General features: G+C 44.9%; 1 protein-coding gene across 2 annotated transcripts in view; it reads right to left on the reverse strand.

The window, feature by feature from the left end:
• The window catches only part of ndst3 (N-deacetylase/N-sulfotransferase (heparan glucosaminyl) 3), a 31,641-nt gene extending 18,503 nt beyond the window's left edge, over positions 1-13,138 (reverse strand). For both annotated transcript variants that reach the window (XM_037470913.2, XM_037470915.2), the window contains exons 1-5: positions 12,981-13,138; positions 9,978-11,254; positions 2,241-2,328; positions 1,425-1,579; positions 352-537 (exon numbers count right to left, since the gene is read on the reverse strand). In XM_037470913.2, the coding sequence (XP_037326810.2) occupies positions 352-537; positions 1,425-1,579; positions 2,241-2,328; positions 9,978-10,970 (1,422 nt within the window). In that variant the 5' untranslated portion in view covers positions 10,971-11,254; positions 12,981-13,138. The remainder of the gene's footprint in view (positions 1-351; positions 538-1,424; positions 1,580-2,240; positions 2,329-9,977; positions 11,255-12,980) is intronic.
• Positions 13,139-14,918: the final 1,780 nt, after the last annotated feature.

The raw sequence follows: 14,918 nt of genomic DNA on the forward strand, positions 1-14,918 counted from the left end.
ATCATTTAAGGCAAAAAAAAAGTATTTTTTTTCCAAAATGCTTTGTCCACCAACCCAACGTATTATATAAAATGTGTCTACACAGCACTGACTTCTATCAACGGATATCCACAACCACCACCTGTGGAAGCCCAGGCTAAACTATTACTATCTTTAGCCCTACAGAGGAAAAGAGAAAAGCAGAATATTCAAAACAACGAAATAGTAAAGTAAAAATATCATTACTTTAAATTGTTAACTGCCTTGTTATATCAATTTATATGTTTCTGCGAAACCGATGGGCAGCGATGGATGGATGGATGGAGGGGGAGGCTTTTTACAGACATACGATCAACAACGTTGTCTGCTCACCATGATGTTGTTGTGGATGAAACCCTTGCGGTAGCGAGCGGGTTTGAGATGGGGGTACTCCTCCGTGCTGGTCACTTGGATGTTCCACACGTGTCTCCAAGCCTTGTAGAGCTGAAGGTGGACGGGGTAGACCCCTGAGTGGTGAGGGGCCACGGCGTAACCCATGTCCACCGGGATGCTGTGCTCCTGGAAAAGGATCATGTTGTACGCAGAGACAGGTGTGTGAGGGCTATGTACATAAACAGAAGTTATAGCGCATTTACAACTCTTGACAAAGGACCTGGCGGGACATAAACACAGAGCCCAGCAGTCTGGCCTTGTAGAAAAAGCACATTGGTTTGTGTTGTGTTTGTTACGACACTGGCCTTCATGTTCAAAATAGTTTGTGTGAGCATGTGTGTGTGTGGGGGAGAGTGAGGGTGGATGGTTGCCTGGTGCATCTCGCAGACGGATGGTGTTGTCCTTCGCTCTGACACACACCTACACACACTGTCAAAGCTAAGCATCAGCGGTCAGGGGATGAGGGAGTGCAGTATGTGTGTGTGTGTGTGTGTGTGTGTGTGTGTGTGTGTGTAATAGAGGTGAGGGATCACACTTTATGAACATTCATTTTCAAAATGTTAAAAATATGTATATATATATACATATACGTATATTGTGCACTGCAAGAGAAGCACTGTCAATATTGTTAATTTGCTACGTAATTAGCAATTTCAAACCTACGTCCTGTGGTGTAACTCCTCCGGGATGGGGGAAAAAAAGCAATATATTAACATAAACAAGGTGGAAATTATTTAGTTTTCCTGTTAATAATGTAGAGTATGTACCAAACAAAGCATTCTATGTTTCAGTTCCAGCGCTTTGACCTGTGAAAATCACTGCTGTAATCTGCTGTAGCAAAAACAAAACAATTACTAACAGCAACAGACGTCCTTGAAGAAAACGCAATCATGGGAAGCAGGCATGATTAGAAGGACACACGATGGGTCCGTGTACAAAATAAACAGCTGCGAGAAATGTGTGTGCATGGATGTGTGTGCTTGTGTGCGTTTGTGCACGTGGATCCATCTCACCAGAGCAAACTCCTTGTTGAGGACCATCTGCTCCAGCAGCGAGGACTCGTTGTGGAAGAGGTGAGGCTGCATGTGGCTCCACATGTGGGGGAACCACCAGAACTCATCCACATACTTCAATAGTAAATCATCTCCCTCATCCTCCTCCACTGTGCCTACATACACACACACACGCGCACACAGAAGGACAAAAGGACAAGGAATCAAAGTACCTTCCATGCAGGTCCAGAACACATTAAAATGGTTTCCCCATACAAATTGTCGCTGAGTTTTTTTTAAGGTTGTGTTGTTAAATATAACATTCTGATACCATAAAAAACCATGTCACAGCAACACTTTAACCAAAAGCAACACATTCTATTTATTTATTATTATTCTATTAGACTTTTGGTAGTTTTATGTGGGGTTGATTACTATATCTGTCAAACTTTTATTATTTCTAAGGTAATATATTAATGACTAAGCCTAATTGTGACTACGTACATTTTTTTAAACCAAATGCGTTAAGCCCCCAGTATCTGTTATGGCCTAAAATATGTTTTACAGTACAATCAAAACTAATAAATGAGCGATACTTAGTTTAAAACACATGGATAACTCTTAACGAAAGCAAACCCTTTAACCGCTCAATAGAGCCTCCATACATATAAAAAACCCACACAAATAGATAATAAATATATAATGCCAAAGATCAGTCTTTTGAAAAAACAACTTTTTGGAGAAAAAAATTGCAGCTTTTATCTTTGTACTTATTATAGTTAGTACGCCTGGTACTGGTGTGTAAGTCGGGATGGAAAGCATATAAAGAGAACACACCTGTGTGGTAGAACTTCCCCGAGAAGCCCAGGTTGAAGGTAAAGTTGGAGATCTGAGAACGCAGCTGTCTCTGAGTATCAAGAAGAGCCTGCAGACGGACAGACGGAGATAGACGTATGAATACGTATGTACATGAAATGGACAGTAGTGAGAGAATCACATTCAGTATATCAGCTACATATATCCCAGCTGATCGTATACTGTGTTATTTCCTGTGGTGCATGCTGCTTTCTATGTGCACTTCCAAAGGTCGTGCCGGTCCCTAAAGTTACCGTAGTCTCCGGTTTCAATACTTGAATCATGAATTTCTCCATGTATTTAATGACTTCATTAGTTTACTGGCCTTTAAACAAAGACTCTGTAATGAGTGTTAACTAAAGAGAGTTGAACATTCACACACACCGGCGGTAATGCGAGTTAATGAAGGTCAGTGCATTAGTAGCCTCTGGAGGGTGGACTAATAACCCCCGCGCACACTCGTCCCCTCACATCATTCTCTCCATGCATCCCTAACACTACCAAGAGAAGCCCTGCACCATGCCCCCACCCTCTCTCTTTTCTCACTCCTCTCATGCTGCCTCTTTTTCGGATTCTCCCTCCATTCTTCCATCCCTCCGCTTCTCCAAACCTGCAGTCGCCTCTCTGCCCCCCCACCCCCTCCACCTTTCACCATTTGTCTTCCACCCACCCTTCTCTGAACCTCCATCTCTCTCTCTCTCTCTCTCTCTCTCTCTCTCGCCTGCGCCGTGAAAATGTCACATTCTCAGGAGACGGGGGCTGCTCTAATTTGAAAGGAAGGCTGGAGCGGCATGGCGGAAAGATCCCTCTCCCTCTCTGTGACGCCCTCCCCTCCCCTTTCTCTTGCACTCTCCCACCTCGTCTTCTTGCAATCGTTGCACTTCTCGCTGCTCCCCTTCCCAAATATTTTGTTTATTAATGAAACTATTAAAATTCTCTGTGTACTTCGGTCTGCTAGTTCTTTCTGTTGGGCTACGCGCCACATCTCTGTTACCAATCTTTGTCATGCTGCTTTTAATCGATCCCCAGGAACACGGCCTGATTTAAGAGACCTGAGCGGCTGATGTCAGAGCGAGGAATTGGTTCCAGGCAGTGTCTCTGCCTCTCCTTTCAGCTCCTCTTCTCCTCTGTGTGTGTGTGTGTGTGTGCGTGCGTGTGTCTGTGTGTCTAACACGTATACAAACACGTGCACACAGTGTCTTCATTAGCTTTAATCTAATGGTGTTGAAGAAGGCTGCATGCTGACAGATGTGCACTGATCACTAATCTGATCCTCTGTTTCCTCCGTTGTGACACCCTCTAAATCTTATCCACAAAACACACACAAATACGCACACACAAATGCAAAGACATGTGAATTAAATTAGGTTTGTAGCTGAATGCTTGGCATCGTAACTCAATATACACTCCCCGATGCACTCGCTCGTCCAAATGCATTATTAACGTGTGCTGGTATCTGTGCGACTCGGCGTCGGTGTGTGTGCAAGCGCGCAGCGTATAAGTATAAACACCTCATTTGTATTCTGCTTCCTTGGATCCATAGCAGAGGACAGAACAGCTGTGTAAATGACCAATGGTTTTGACCCGGATTTTAAACCTTGTAATGTCACGGTGAAAATGTTGCTGCCTTCATTTCTTTCATGGAAAAGCTACATTTCATTCTTGCAGTAATGCCATTGTGAGAAAATCCAGCAAAACAAAAACTTTGGGGGTAAAAATGTTTTTTAGCCAGAAGTCATTTTCGTAAAACCCAAAGAAAGGACAGAAACAAGAAAAGTTTTCAAAACACTCTGATACCAAACTATAACACGGATTATGAAACTTTTACAGGTAACAAATAGCTCACGGAGATGGATCAGCCTTCACCTGCAAGTTTTAGGTAAGATTTAAAAAGTCTAATGTGCTACATTTAATGAGTTAACTTTACAGATTAGTGATTCCATTTAAATTACGGATGATACAATAGAATATCCTATAATATAATATATTTTCCTATATGTATACTGTATATATAACAGCAAAGAAAGAGATTATCTACACATCTGATTTTTGAGCATCTCTGTGGAAGCATACTGGCTGCTTAAGGGCCTCTGTGAATTGAATAACAACTCGTTTTGGCAACTCATCTTGCGTGTGTCCCATCCAGAGGTAAACTGCACATTAATGTCAAAATATTCATAGCCCAACGACATCAGGATACCGTAACCACACCAGAGTCCATAAATAGCAAAAAAATTGGTAGTTGAGGTAGTTTACTGCCTGACCTGAGTGTTGCTATAAGAACACGTACTGTCGAGAGCAATGGGATTACTACTATTGACCATCATAAGGAGGCAGGATTGCTAACTATGCCCAGCGGTAAAGACGAGTGTACCTCTTGGACTAAATCACTCGCACGGAGTGTATGACAAAACCAAACCTCTGGCTCTGAACGAGAGTCAAGTCAAAGTGTCTTTCTGTTTTCATGGGGGCAGCGGATCGCGGGAAAACAAAAGAATTTCAGCAAGAAATTGAGCAAATCTCTCTACTGGTTGCTGAGCTCAAAGCTGGGCATTGTTTTTAAAGGGGCCATACGACATACTTTATGAGAAAGAAAGGGGGGTTGAGATTGGCAGGAGTCGGGACGAGTAGCATGTGAGAGACTTTGACAATCCCGGCGACGAAGGAGAACACACAAATGGATTAGCGGTTAGCGATAGCCCTCATTTCTGTGCCCAATCGCACAGCTGCCGAACACTGCTAAAGTGTCAGAACTAATGCCAGTCTGATTCCGTGTGTGTGTTTTTGTGTTCCTGCACGTGTGCGGTGATAAGCACTGGAAGATGTGCCAGCTAGATGTTGGGGTTCAAACAGATGGGAGACAGGCATCTGGGCAGCTGGCATTCAGAGCCTTTCACAAACCCTTTACACCAGCCACCTCCCCATTCTGTCATTCTCCCATATGCACCATTTCTTCTCCTTTCTTTTCACAACCTTAAGCCTGCCTGGGAGATCTAAAAAAAAAACAACAAAAAAAACAAAGTAATTAAATGTTTGTTAGTGGGATATTATGCCCACAGATTTGAAGCTGTGATAAAAGGAGGAACGAGACAATTAAAGGGTGTCATTTTTTGCGCAAAAACGGATCGGAGTTCTTCTTGATGCGTCTACACGAGTGCAGTGTGTGTGTGTGTGTGTGTGTGTGTGTGTGTGTGTGTATCCGTGCGTAATGTGAACACCAGACCAGCAAATTTAACTGGGTCAGGCATCTCTATTTGATGAAGAGAGAGACTTTACCCGTTAATGCCAGTCTTCCTTTACCCTACTCTTCCCCTCTGTGTCTCACTTTTAGTGTCGCTTGTCAGATTTAAGTCAGTGTAGCTTTTTTCACTTTTGAGAATTAAACAAAATCATCTACTCCCTTGCATTTAGATCCAAGGTACTTGTGATTGCTTTGGCATCGCTTTGCTTACACTAAATTCTACTTGGCAGACCCTCAAGGATTTTGAGTTTCAGTGATTTGTGTGACCAAAAAACCTGCCTCGTTTTTTGGAAGAAATTGCGTGGCCCAGTGCCACATTCTCACGGTTAATTTGAATAAAATCGAGAGCAGTGATGAATTGGATTTCATTAAAATAATAATTTATAATTTATTACAATGGCATAACTAGGTTTTTTTCTGTACTGTATGTTCAAATGTTTACCATTTAACCGCCTTTTTTTTTCTTACCAACAGTAGAACTAAAACCTGACTGCGAATTCTCTGAAAATTTATTTTACAATTCCAGATCAGAGGGGGGGGGGAGAGCAGATGTCAGGACGCATCATGCTGGAAGCAATATTCTGCTCCATCTTTTATGTCATCTCCTTTTCTCACTCACTCCCTTTCCCACCTGCAACTGTGTCACTTTAAAAAGACTTACTACCTAAGATCCCCTCACAAGGGTGCCAATCTTTGTCAGGTATTAAATGAATGATACTAACAGACAAAAAAAAGTGATATATTTGTGTGCCTCATGTAACAAAAGTCAAAGTCTATTTTTTCCCCCATTTCCTTGACTTCTTCCAGTCGTCTACATCTCTTCTCCAAGTATTTTCTTTTATTAATTACTTGGCAAAGTAATAGTCGGATACGGAATGAGCTCAGTTCCGCTGACTCAAGTGGCATCATACTTAATTAGTCTGAAGATTATCTTTAAGATTATCTTAGAATAAATCATAGACTGTTGTGCTAAAAACATTCATTGAAGTCTGAATTTTGCCCATTTTCTTTTCAGTTTTAAGCCAGGTTTCAGGGCCAGTGATATTGTCAAAATGAAAAAAAGGCTTTAACCTGGACAAAGAGCAAAGACACGTCCCAAACTCATTACTCATTCTCCTCGTTCTCTTAAATTTCTCAGCGCATTGCAATAAAATGTAAAAAAAACAACCTACTGGATGAAAAGCCAAGTAATGAAAGTGCAGCAACAGCCCTGCTGTGCTTTTGGAGACAAAAGCTGTAAACTTATTTGGCCAATGATTTCTTTTCGGGGAACTAGAGACTCCAGCAACATGAAATACAAAGGATTTCCTTTGACATGATAGCAGTCCATTCAACGCACACACACACGCCCACACAAACAAGAGGATCATTTTCATACGGAGCGGCTACACAGAGATGTTCTCAATCTGTCCTGAAGATAAGCTAACTGTGCATATCCCTAAGCAACTGCCTTCTTTAGATACATACAAATGGTCGAAGTCAATGTAGCCCAGAAAGGTGTGTGTGTGCCGGCCTCATGTACGGTATGTGTGCCTCACACGTGGGTGTCCCCTCAACTGACATGACACCTGTGTACATGACGCACTCCACCCTGTGAAGGGAGAGGCTGAGACCGAGCTGAAAAGGCAGGCTAAGGTAGGAGTACAAATAGGCCAGAGATGGTGATCAAAGACTCGGGCGGAGGAGGGGGGGGCGAGGAAGGCGAGTGGATGAGGAGATAAAGAGGGATCTGAAGACGAGGACCGCACGCCTCCCTAATGACCATTCAGAATCAGAGGAGATAGGGCGACATGAATCCAGAAAGAATACACCCACCGGCACGCGACAAATCACAGTTTTTGACTGGCATCATCCCTCATTTTGAGGCACCTCAACCGTGAATCATTTTAATAGATGTAATGCAGCTGTGTGTGTGAGTGCCCGCATGTGTGTTTGTGTGTGTGTCTGGGTGCAGACAGGAGGAGGCGTAGGTATTGTTTGTCACCAGATGAACTCGTGGGGTGAGACTAATGAAGAGTGCAGAGAGAAAGAGGGGGGCATTTTAATTGGCCTCTTTCTCTCTCTCTCTCTCTCTCTCTCTCTCTCTCTCTCTCTTTCGCCTGTCTCTCCTGTCTCACTCCAGGAGAGACAAGGGATTGAATGTTGGCTTTACAGAGTTAAGAGCGGATTTCTAACATTGGCACTGCAAACGCCATTACTAATTGGTCAATGACACATCCTGTTGCATACTCGGATGCAGTGTAAGACACGTAAGAGGATTTACATCTTCACATAATTTGTCTCGTTTCCAATAATTCACCACTATATGTTTGTGTTGTGATGTCTTAAAACCATTCTTTGCCTATTACATAATCATCTTATGCAGCGTTTAAATATTAAGTATGATATTAGATGCCTTGATAAAGTAAGGATGTAATTACAAAATGGCTTATCTTGCTAAAATGTAGATTTTTGAAAAAAAACAAACAGTTTTGTGATGTTATCATGGCCATCAGTCAGCTTCAGCTTTGATTCAAATTTAACCTAAAATGGTTTTTAAAAGCATTTGACCTGGTGCAAACGTCTTGCTGTCATGGTTAAATCATTTCCCTGGAATCAAAATGCATTAATCATTTTTAATACAATAATGAAATTTCTTTTCAGCTGTCTCCTTCGCAAAAATCTAGGTGCGTACTTGACACTTGCTCATCTAATATAAGTCATCCTTTTGACAGATTTTCAATGACACTCTGATTAGGAGTTCCATTTCATTTGAAAACTAACCAGCCGGATTTCGTGATCAAACAATCCCTGTCCCATGAGAAAAATAAAATACATTTAGCCAACGGCGAGATGAATTAGCTCAGGCAAATAATTATGAACCTGCAAGATTTACGCAATTCTAGCACCCCTTCTCTGCTCCCACATCCATCCCCCAGCATATTGTTTTTCTGAAATTAGCTGGCAGCTCGTCCCCGAGTTGCCATACTCCACCTTCCCCTACCTCCCTCTCTTCCACCACTCTTTTTCTAGCCGTGATTGTAAAGACATGAGAAAGACGAAATGTGGAAGAAATGCGACTGAATGACATCACTGTCTCTTTTTATATGCCTCTCTCTCTCTCTCTCTCTCGCTCTCTCTCTCTCTCTCTCTCTCATCTTCTTCCTTCCCCATCTCCCTGTCCTTCTGTTAAGGCACTGCTACATCCTCATGTATATTTATGCTACAAAGCTGAAGAGTCAGGCAGACTTAAAATGAAAACTCCAACTCGAGAGCACTTGTGTGCTCATTTTGTGAATGCGTGTGTGCGCACTTTCTGCTTGTGTGTGTGTGTGTGTGTGTGCGCGCGTGTATGTGAATATGCATTATTTGATCCTTTTTGGATTCCAGCATCTTTTTTATATTCAAAGGTGGAATTCCTCTCCACCTCACCACCCACAGCCCCCCCCCCCCCCCCCCCCCCCCCCCCACAGCCTCCCCGTTTTTCTCAGCCTTCCCATTCCTCTCATCTTTTCCTTTACTTTCTGCCAGGGACAGGTGGCTAGTCTTTTTTTTTTTTCTTTCAACGGGTGACTGGACAGGTGTCAGCCATTGATCGGGAGTGACATTCCAATCTAAAGTAGCGATTTAGAAAACACACACATACACAGATAGCTATCGTGTATATTGGGCGGCCAGGATTAGCTAATGCGCGTCAGTGATGAGCAGCATAAATCTCACCTGTCATAAAGTCCCACGCGCACACTAACTCCCACACATGAAAACCCACCAAACACATGTCTTGCTCTCTTGACTGGCCCTGATTGAGATGAAACAGAAAGCTCCCTCTGGAAGGGGTGTTTTATCCACACTGCAAACGTGAACTTTGTTTGCTCCTATTTTGGAATATATTCTATTTTTCACTTCATACCAATATTAGGGTATCAATGCATGTGAACGGATGTCAATTTAACTATTTAACCACTCTGTGAATGCGTGTGTGTGTGTTTGCTCATGCGAGCGTGTGTGTTGAAACAATAGCTGTCTTGAGAGGCGGGCTGCATGGCTGACTCTCCTTTAGTTTCTCTAAGAGGAGGAACGTGGGAAAAGAGGAATAAGTGCCATTCATCTTTTCACTGGCTCATTCACTGCCTCGCTTTCTCTCTCTCTCACTCAATGTCTTTGTTCCCCTAAATGGCCTCTTTACTTCTGGCTAAACCTCCATTTGAGATAAATAGGCTCTTGCTGTACCCCAACACACAACACGCACAGACATCAGACACACAAAGGCAAGCTCTACCAAGTACCTTGTTGGCATACCAGTGCCGAGAAGGTATTTATCTGCAGACTTACACAGCAATAATTGAAAATCACTCATTTTCACTGCTACACTGCTATCAACTATTGTTGTTAGAAGTTGATAGCAGAGTGAAAAATATAATCCAACATCACTAACCCAACAAGGGTATTTTCTCTTTCCAAAGCACATTAGCACACACCCATCATCAGTCACTCAATACCTTCACATCCTTGTTATTCATCCGGGTCCCTTCCTTTCCCACGAAAATGTCGTCTATATCCACCAGTATGTGCCGGTCCAAACCCAAGGTAAGCTTCCTGTCTGTGAGGTAGGAGATGGCATCCACCAGAATGAGTCTGTGGAGCCAGTAGGCAAGTCCCTGGCCAAACAGCACCCGCCTCACCCCGTCATACAGCCCCATGTCCTGAACCACGGTGGCTTGGAGGCCTACGCTAAAGCCGGGCCCCGGGTTATCGCCGCTACCTGCTCCGGCTCTGTCCTTGGCCCGTGCATGCAGGACAGCCTGGTAGGTGGAGTGATTAGAGGAAAAGGAGGTCCAGTCGGCCCCCGGCAGAGCCCCCCGATCCGTGCCGGGCTTGGTCAGGTGGAGCAGAGGTGAGCTGGACACCACACAGCAGTCCCAGAGCGCCTGGTTGGTACGAAGGACCACCGGGAGGCCTCTGAGCTTGAGGAGCGGCGGGGAGTTCTCGGTGGAGCGGTAGAAACCGATGATGCCCACTCTGTACTCCGTACAGTACTGATGCAACAGCTGTCTGTTCCACGTGTCCGCATGTGCATACTTCAACAGATTTTCATAAATGATGAGTGAATATCGGCCGCGACCTTTCTCGGTCAGCGGCGGGAGGTCGCCCTTCCCTGAGGCAATCTCCATGCGGAACTGGAAGTGCGCTGACTCCAATATAGCCACAATGTCCTGACCCAGCTGGGAGTACTGGGACTCAACGAGCACCAGCACTACTGGCTCCGTGTGGATATGTGTGTGAGGAGGGTTGGGGGGGTACGGGTACGGGAGTTGATGGTAGGGAGACAGCGGCTGGGAGCAGGCGGGTTCGGGGGATTGTCCAAGCTGCATGGAAGGGGAGGAGTTGGTGAACAGGAAGTAGGCCGAGAGGAGGAGGGAGAGGAGGCAGCCGGAGGCCAGCAGGAGCAGGAGCCTGCGCAAGTGGCGACGGAATCGCACGGCCACCGTCATCGCAGAGGAGGGGAGGTGTTGAGCGTAGGAGGGGGAGATGTCTCTTTTTGTTTGCTGGAGTTAAGAGTTCAGGGGTCCGGGGGAGCCCTAGGGGATCGTCTTTGTGTGCGAGAAAGGAGCAAAGCCACTCAGGGGTGTGTCATGTCACCATGGCAGGTGGGGAAGGGAGCTGCGCCGGATGTTGGGGAACAAAGGTCTTTATTGAGGAAATGCAGCCGAGGTACCCTCCTTCCAATCCTCACGGAGGAATCCCGAGCAGAGACGGAGGGCGTTAAGACGAAGGCCTGCAGGGAACGGGTGGATGGAGAAAAGGAAGAGTGAATTCGTTGGCAAAAGGTGGAGTAGTATGCAGTAGTTCTCTGTGAACGTGCTGCTGGTGGGTGCGCGTGCACCTAGGTTGTGCCACTCTAGGGAATGTCAGGGCACAGCTGGTAACTACAGAGCTGATTGAACAACAACTTGTTTCCTTAGGGCTTATACAACCTCTGGTGCACACACACACACACACACACATGCACACACACAACATGAGATCACATGTAAAAGCATAAAGCTAAGACTAAAGTCAATCCTCACAAATAAACAACAGCTGGTTGTGTGTTAATGTGGTAGTTTGGGGAGGTGGATGGGAGCTCGACTAATCAGTCCCACACAGCTCTACAGAAAATTCCTATAATTGCGCAAAACTCTGCACACTTCTGTCTTATTTCTGAACCTAATCATTTGAAATACCACTAAATTGGAGTTGGAATCCTTGTGCCAGAAGCACTAATCTGGGGGGAGCCCATGACAGTACAGAGGAAATGGAGAGCAAGAGAATAGTGCTCGAATAAGAAAGACGGGAAAAAAGAGGAACAAAATGCAATGAATTATAGAAAGAGACAAAAAAGACCAGGATTAGCATCTTAATGTATGTGCCCGGAGCCAGGGAGAAGAAAAGATCCCACAGCATCTCTTTCTCTTTCCTTTCCCTCCTTGCTTCACTCTCCACCTCTCTCTCTATCTGTCTACACTGCCTCTTTCTCTCCTTCTGTCTGTTTGAATATCAATAGTCTTCCCTCACGTTCTGCATCTTTCTATCCTTGTTCCTTGCCTTTGGAAAATAAATGCACAGAGAAGGCTGTGGAGAAAGAACAGAGATGTTCCTTAAATATGACACAAAAAGACAAAAGATGTCTTTGTATTTCCCTTTAAATCACAGTAGAAAAAAATGTGATTTTTTGTGTTAGAAATCCTGCTAAATTGCTTGATAACTTTATTGTTATTTGAGTGACTAAAATAGATTCTCTGGTGTAATGGGTTTCTTTAACGTGTGGAGGAAATTGTCTTTTGGAGTCTACCAAGAAAAACAGCATGCACCACGTATTCTTTTGTTATGTATGTCTGAACTACAGGTGAGTGTTAACTTGTTCCTGCATGTGTGTCACTATTAGGACCCACAGGAGGGCGCTGGAATTGGATCAACACACAAGAGTTCGTATGAAAGTTTTCACCTTAGCATTTCAACAAAAATACTAAAGTGCTAATGTCAATCATGGACTATGATTAAAAGCTAAATGCTACTCGGCCTACTATTTGTTTTGCGGCATCTTGTAAAATGACTCATGGGAAAAATCTAAATTTAAATTTGTAAAGAAATGTAGTCAACTTCAAAACAATAGTAAGGTGTTTTTGTATTTCAGTGTTCAGGTCAAAATAATAATAATATGTGTTGCATAATGGTATTTTCAACTTTAATCATTTTTAAAGCCATGTAAAAATGATCCACTAGTTAGTAAATTAGTTTTTTTTAACTAATCATGGCAATCAATCCATTTTACTATTGTGTTTGTGGAATGTCTCAAACGAAAAAGAAATCACTCCGTAGAATAAAACATAAAAAAAAACTGGCTCAAATTGGCAAGCTGAAAGATTAAGCCAAACAAACGACAGACAATCCCAGAGAGTTTTTCCTCCCGCTTATTGCCTAGAAGTGAATGTCTCAGAAGGAGTACCGTGGAGCCGACTTACCTCTGACCGAGGCCGGGCGCCGACGCGCGGAGCAGAGGCGTCAAGGGAGGTCGGCGGAGCGTGCCGCTGCTTCGGGTGGGTCCGGGGCTCCAGTCTCGGCGGCGAACCACTCCCGTGTGTTTTGGATGCTCAAGCGAGTGTTCCATCTCCCACTCCCCCCCACCTCACCACCACCACCACCCCACACCCTCCCCCCGCCCCCCTCGCTCTCTCTCTCTCGCCCTCTCTCTCCCTCACCCTCTGCCCTCCGCTAGAGCAGCGGATGCGGGCAGCCGGAATGATCGGCTCCCTCCTCCACCCGTCACCATTCTTCTCTCGCTTTCGTCTCCCCCCGCTGTCTTCGCCTCTCGGGGGGGAGATCAGCCGGCGCGGAGTGGTCGGAGGAGCGCGGACATCAGCCAGCGCGTCAACGTCTGACTACCGCTGCGTAAATGCTCTGGGTTTGAGAGCGCCTGCACGAGAAGGGGCGTTCGAGGGAGAGACGCGGGAGGGGGTTTCTGGGAGGGGAGGGGTGGGGGGCCCGGGGTTTGATTGACACGAACAGCCGTTTTCTCGCGCGTCTGCAATCACTGGCCCCGGTAAAAGCTCACGGCCCGTTAGTTGACGTTTGTCGGATGAAGGATGTCACGAGCGGGTACTCACCGGTGCGCGTTAATGGCGCGTCTGGTCCTGCACTTCGCTCCGTGCACAAGTTGTGGTATTCCAAGGATAAAATGAGGGAATTACTTACACCGCAGTGGGTGCAAAAAAACAAAAATCATTTTCGCGCAATCAGAAATGTTAACGGTCATGGCGGGGGGGGGGGGGGGGGGGAGGGCTTGTGCATGGAGGAATCAGCCCCATCGAGCCTACACGTCGGTAGAATGCCATTCCACCGCCGCAGCATGTCCATCACACCGTGTTTTAACTTGATTAGGTGTTCCCTTCTCCCTCTGCACTAGTTCATCAATCTCTCTAACCTATTTGCACTGACACACACTTACTTACACTCATCTCTGTGGAGCTGGTGGGCCCCTCATTCACATTGTAATGGCCTTACAATAGAGCTTATTTAGTGTGTGTGTGTGTGTGTGCATATAGTGTGTGCTTCACAGAGAGAGATAGAGAACACTTGTCCAAAGCGTGAAGAAAATGTATGAACCCGAAGCAAGACGGACACACAGCGGTGCTGCCACCTCCCTGGCGGTGATGTGGGGTCCGATTGTTGGCAACATCACCCACATAATTATGCACATAATGAACACAGAGCGTTGAGAAACCACTTTTCTTACTTCTATCACGTTCTCTTAAGAAACAAGAAATTACCATCTCACTAGAAATCCTATTTGGGGGTTAGTGTAATGACCAAGCAGTGGTGTTAAGAAACAGCTTGAATGAAACATAAGAGGCAGAATATCATGGCCTACAGAATGGAATCCTGTAAATAATGAAGGTTTGGAGTGGAGTGCGATTGTGTTTGTATGTAAATTAGTGTCAGTGGGTGAAGTGTAATTAGAGAGGCTGTTCACCCATTTCCTCCACATTGAAGCAAAGAACCAATTCTGCAATGGTCCCTGTTGGAGACAATAAGCCAGAAATGAGAACTTTACAGCTGTGAAAAGGCTACATTGTACATTGTGTGTTTTCACTCGTTTGAATTAACCCTAAAGATAATTACACAGACATTCACTGTTGCCAACAAAAGAGCCTCTGAGAAAGCCAAGGAAGAGAACGCACACATACACATCATAAGCATGGTCACTCTAACGGAAAGCTTGTTCTGACCCCAAGGCCAAGGTGCAAGTTGACAAAGCACAAACGTTGGCAAGCGAGTGCACAGACACAAGTAAGCTTGTGCTTTAAACAACAATATACGCATGGTTTCAGCCACTCACACACACACACGTATGAGCGCACACAACAAAGGACTAGAGATGGGAAAAGTGTCAGAGCTGCCAT

Source organism: Pungitius pungitius, chromosome 9, assembly GCF_949316345.1.
Source record: "Pungitius pungitius chromosome 9, fPunPun2.1, whole genome shotgun sequence".
Classification (NCBI taxonomy): domain Eukaryota; kingdom Metazoa; phylum Chordata; class Actinopteri; order Perciformes; family Gasterosteidae; genus Pungitius; species Pungitius pungitius.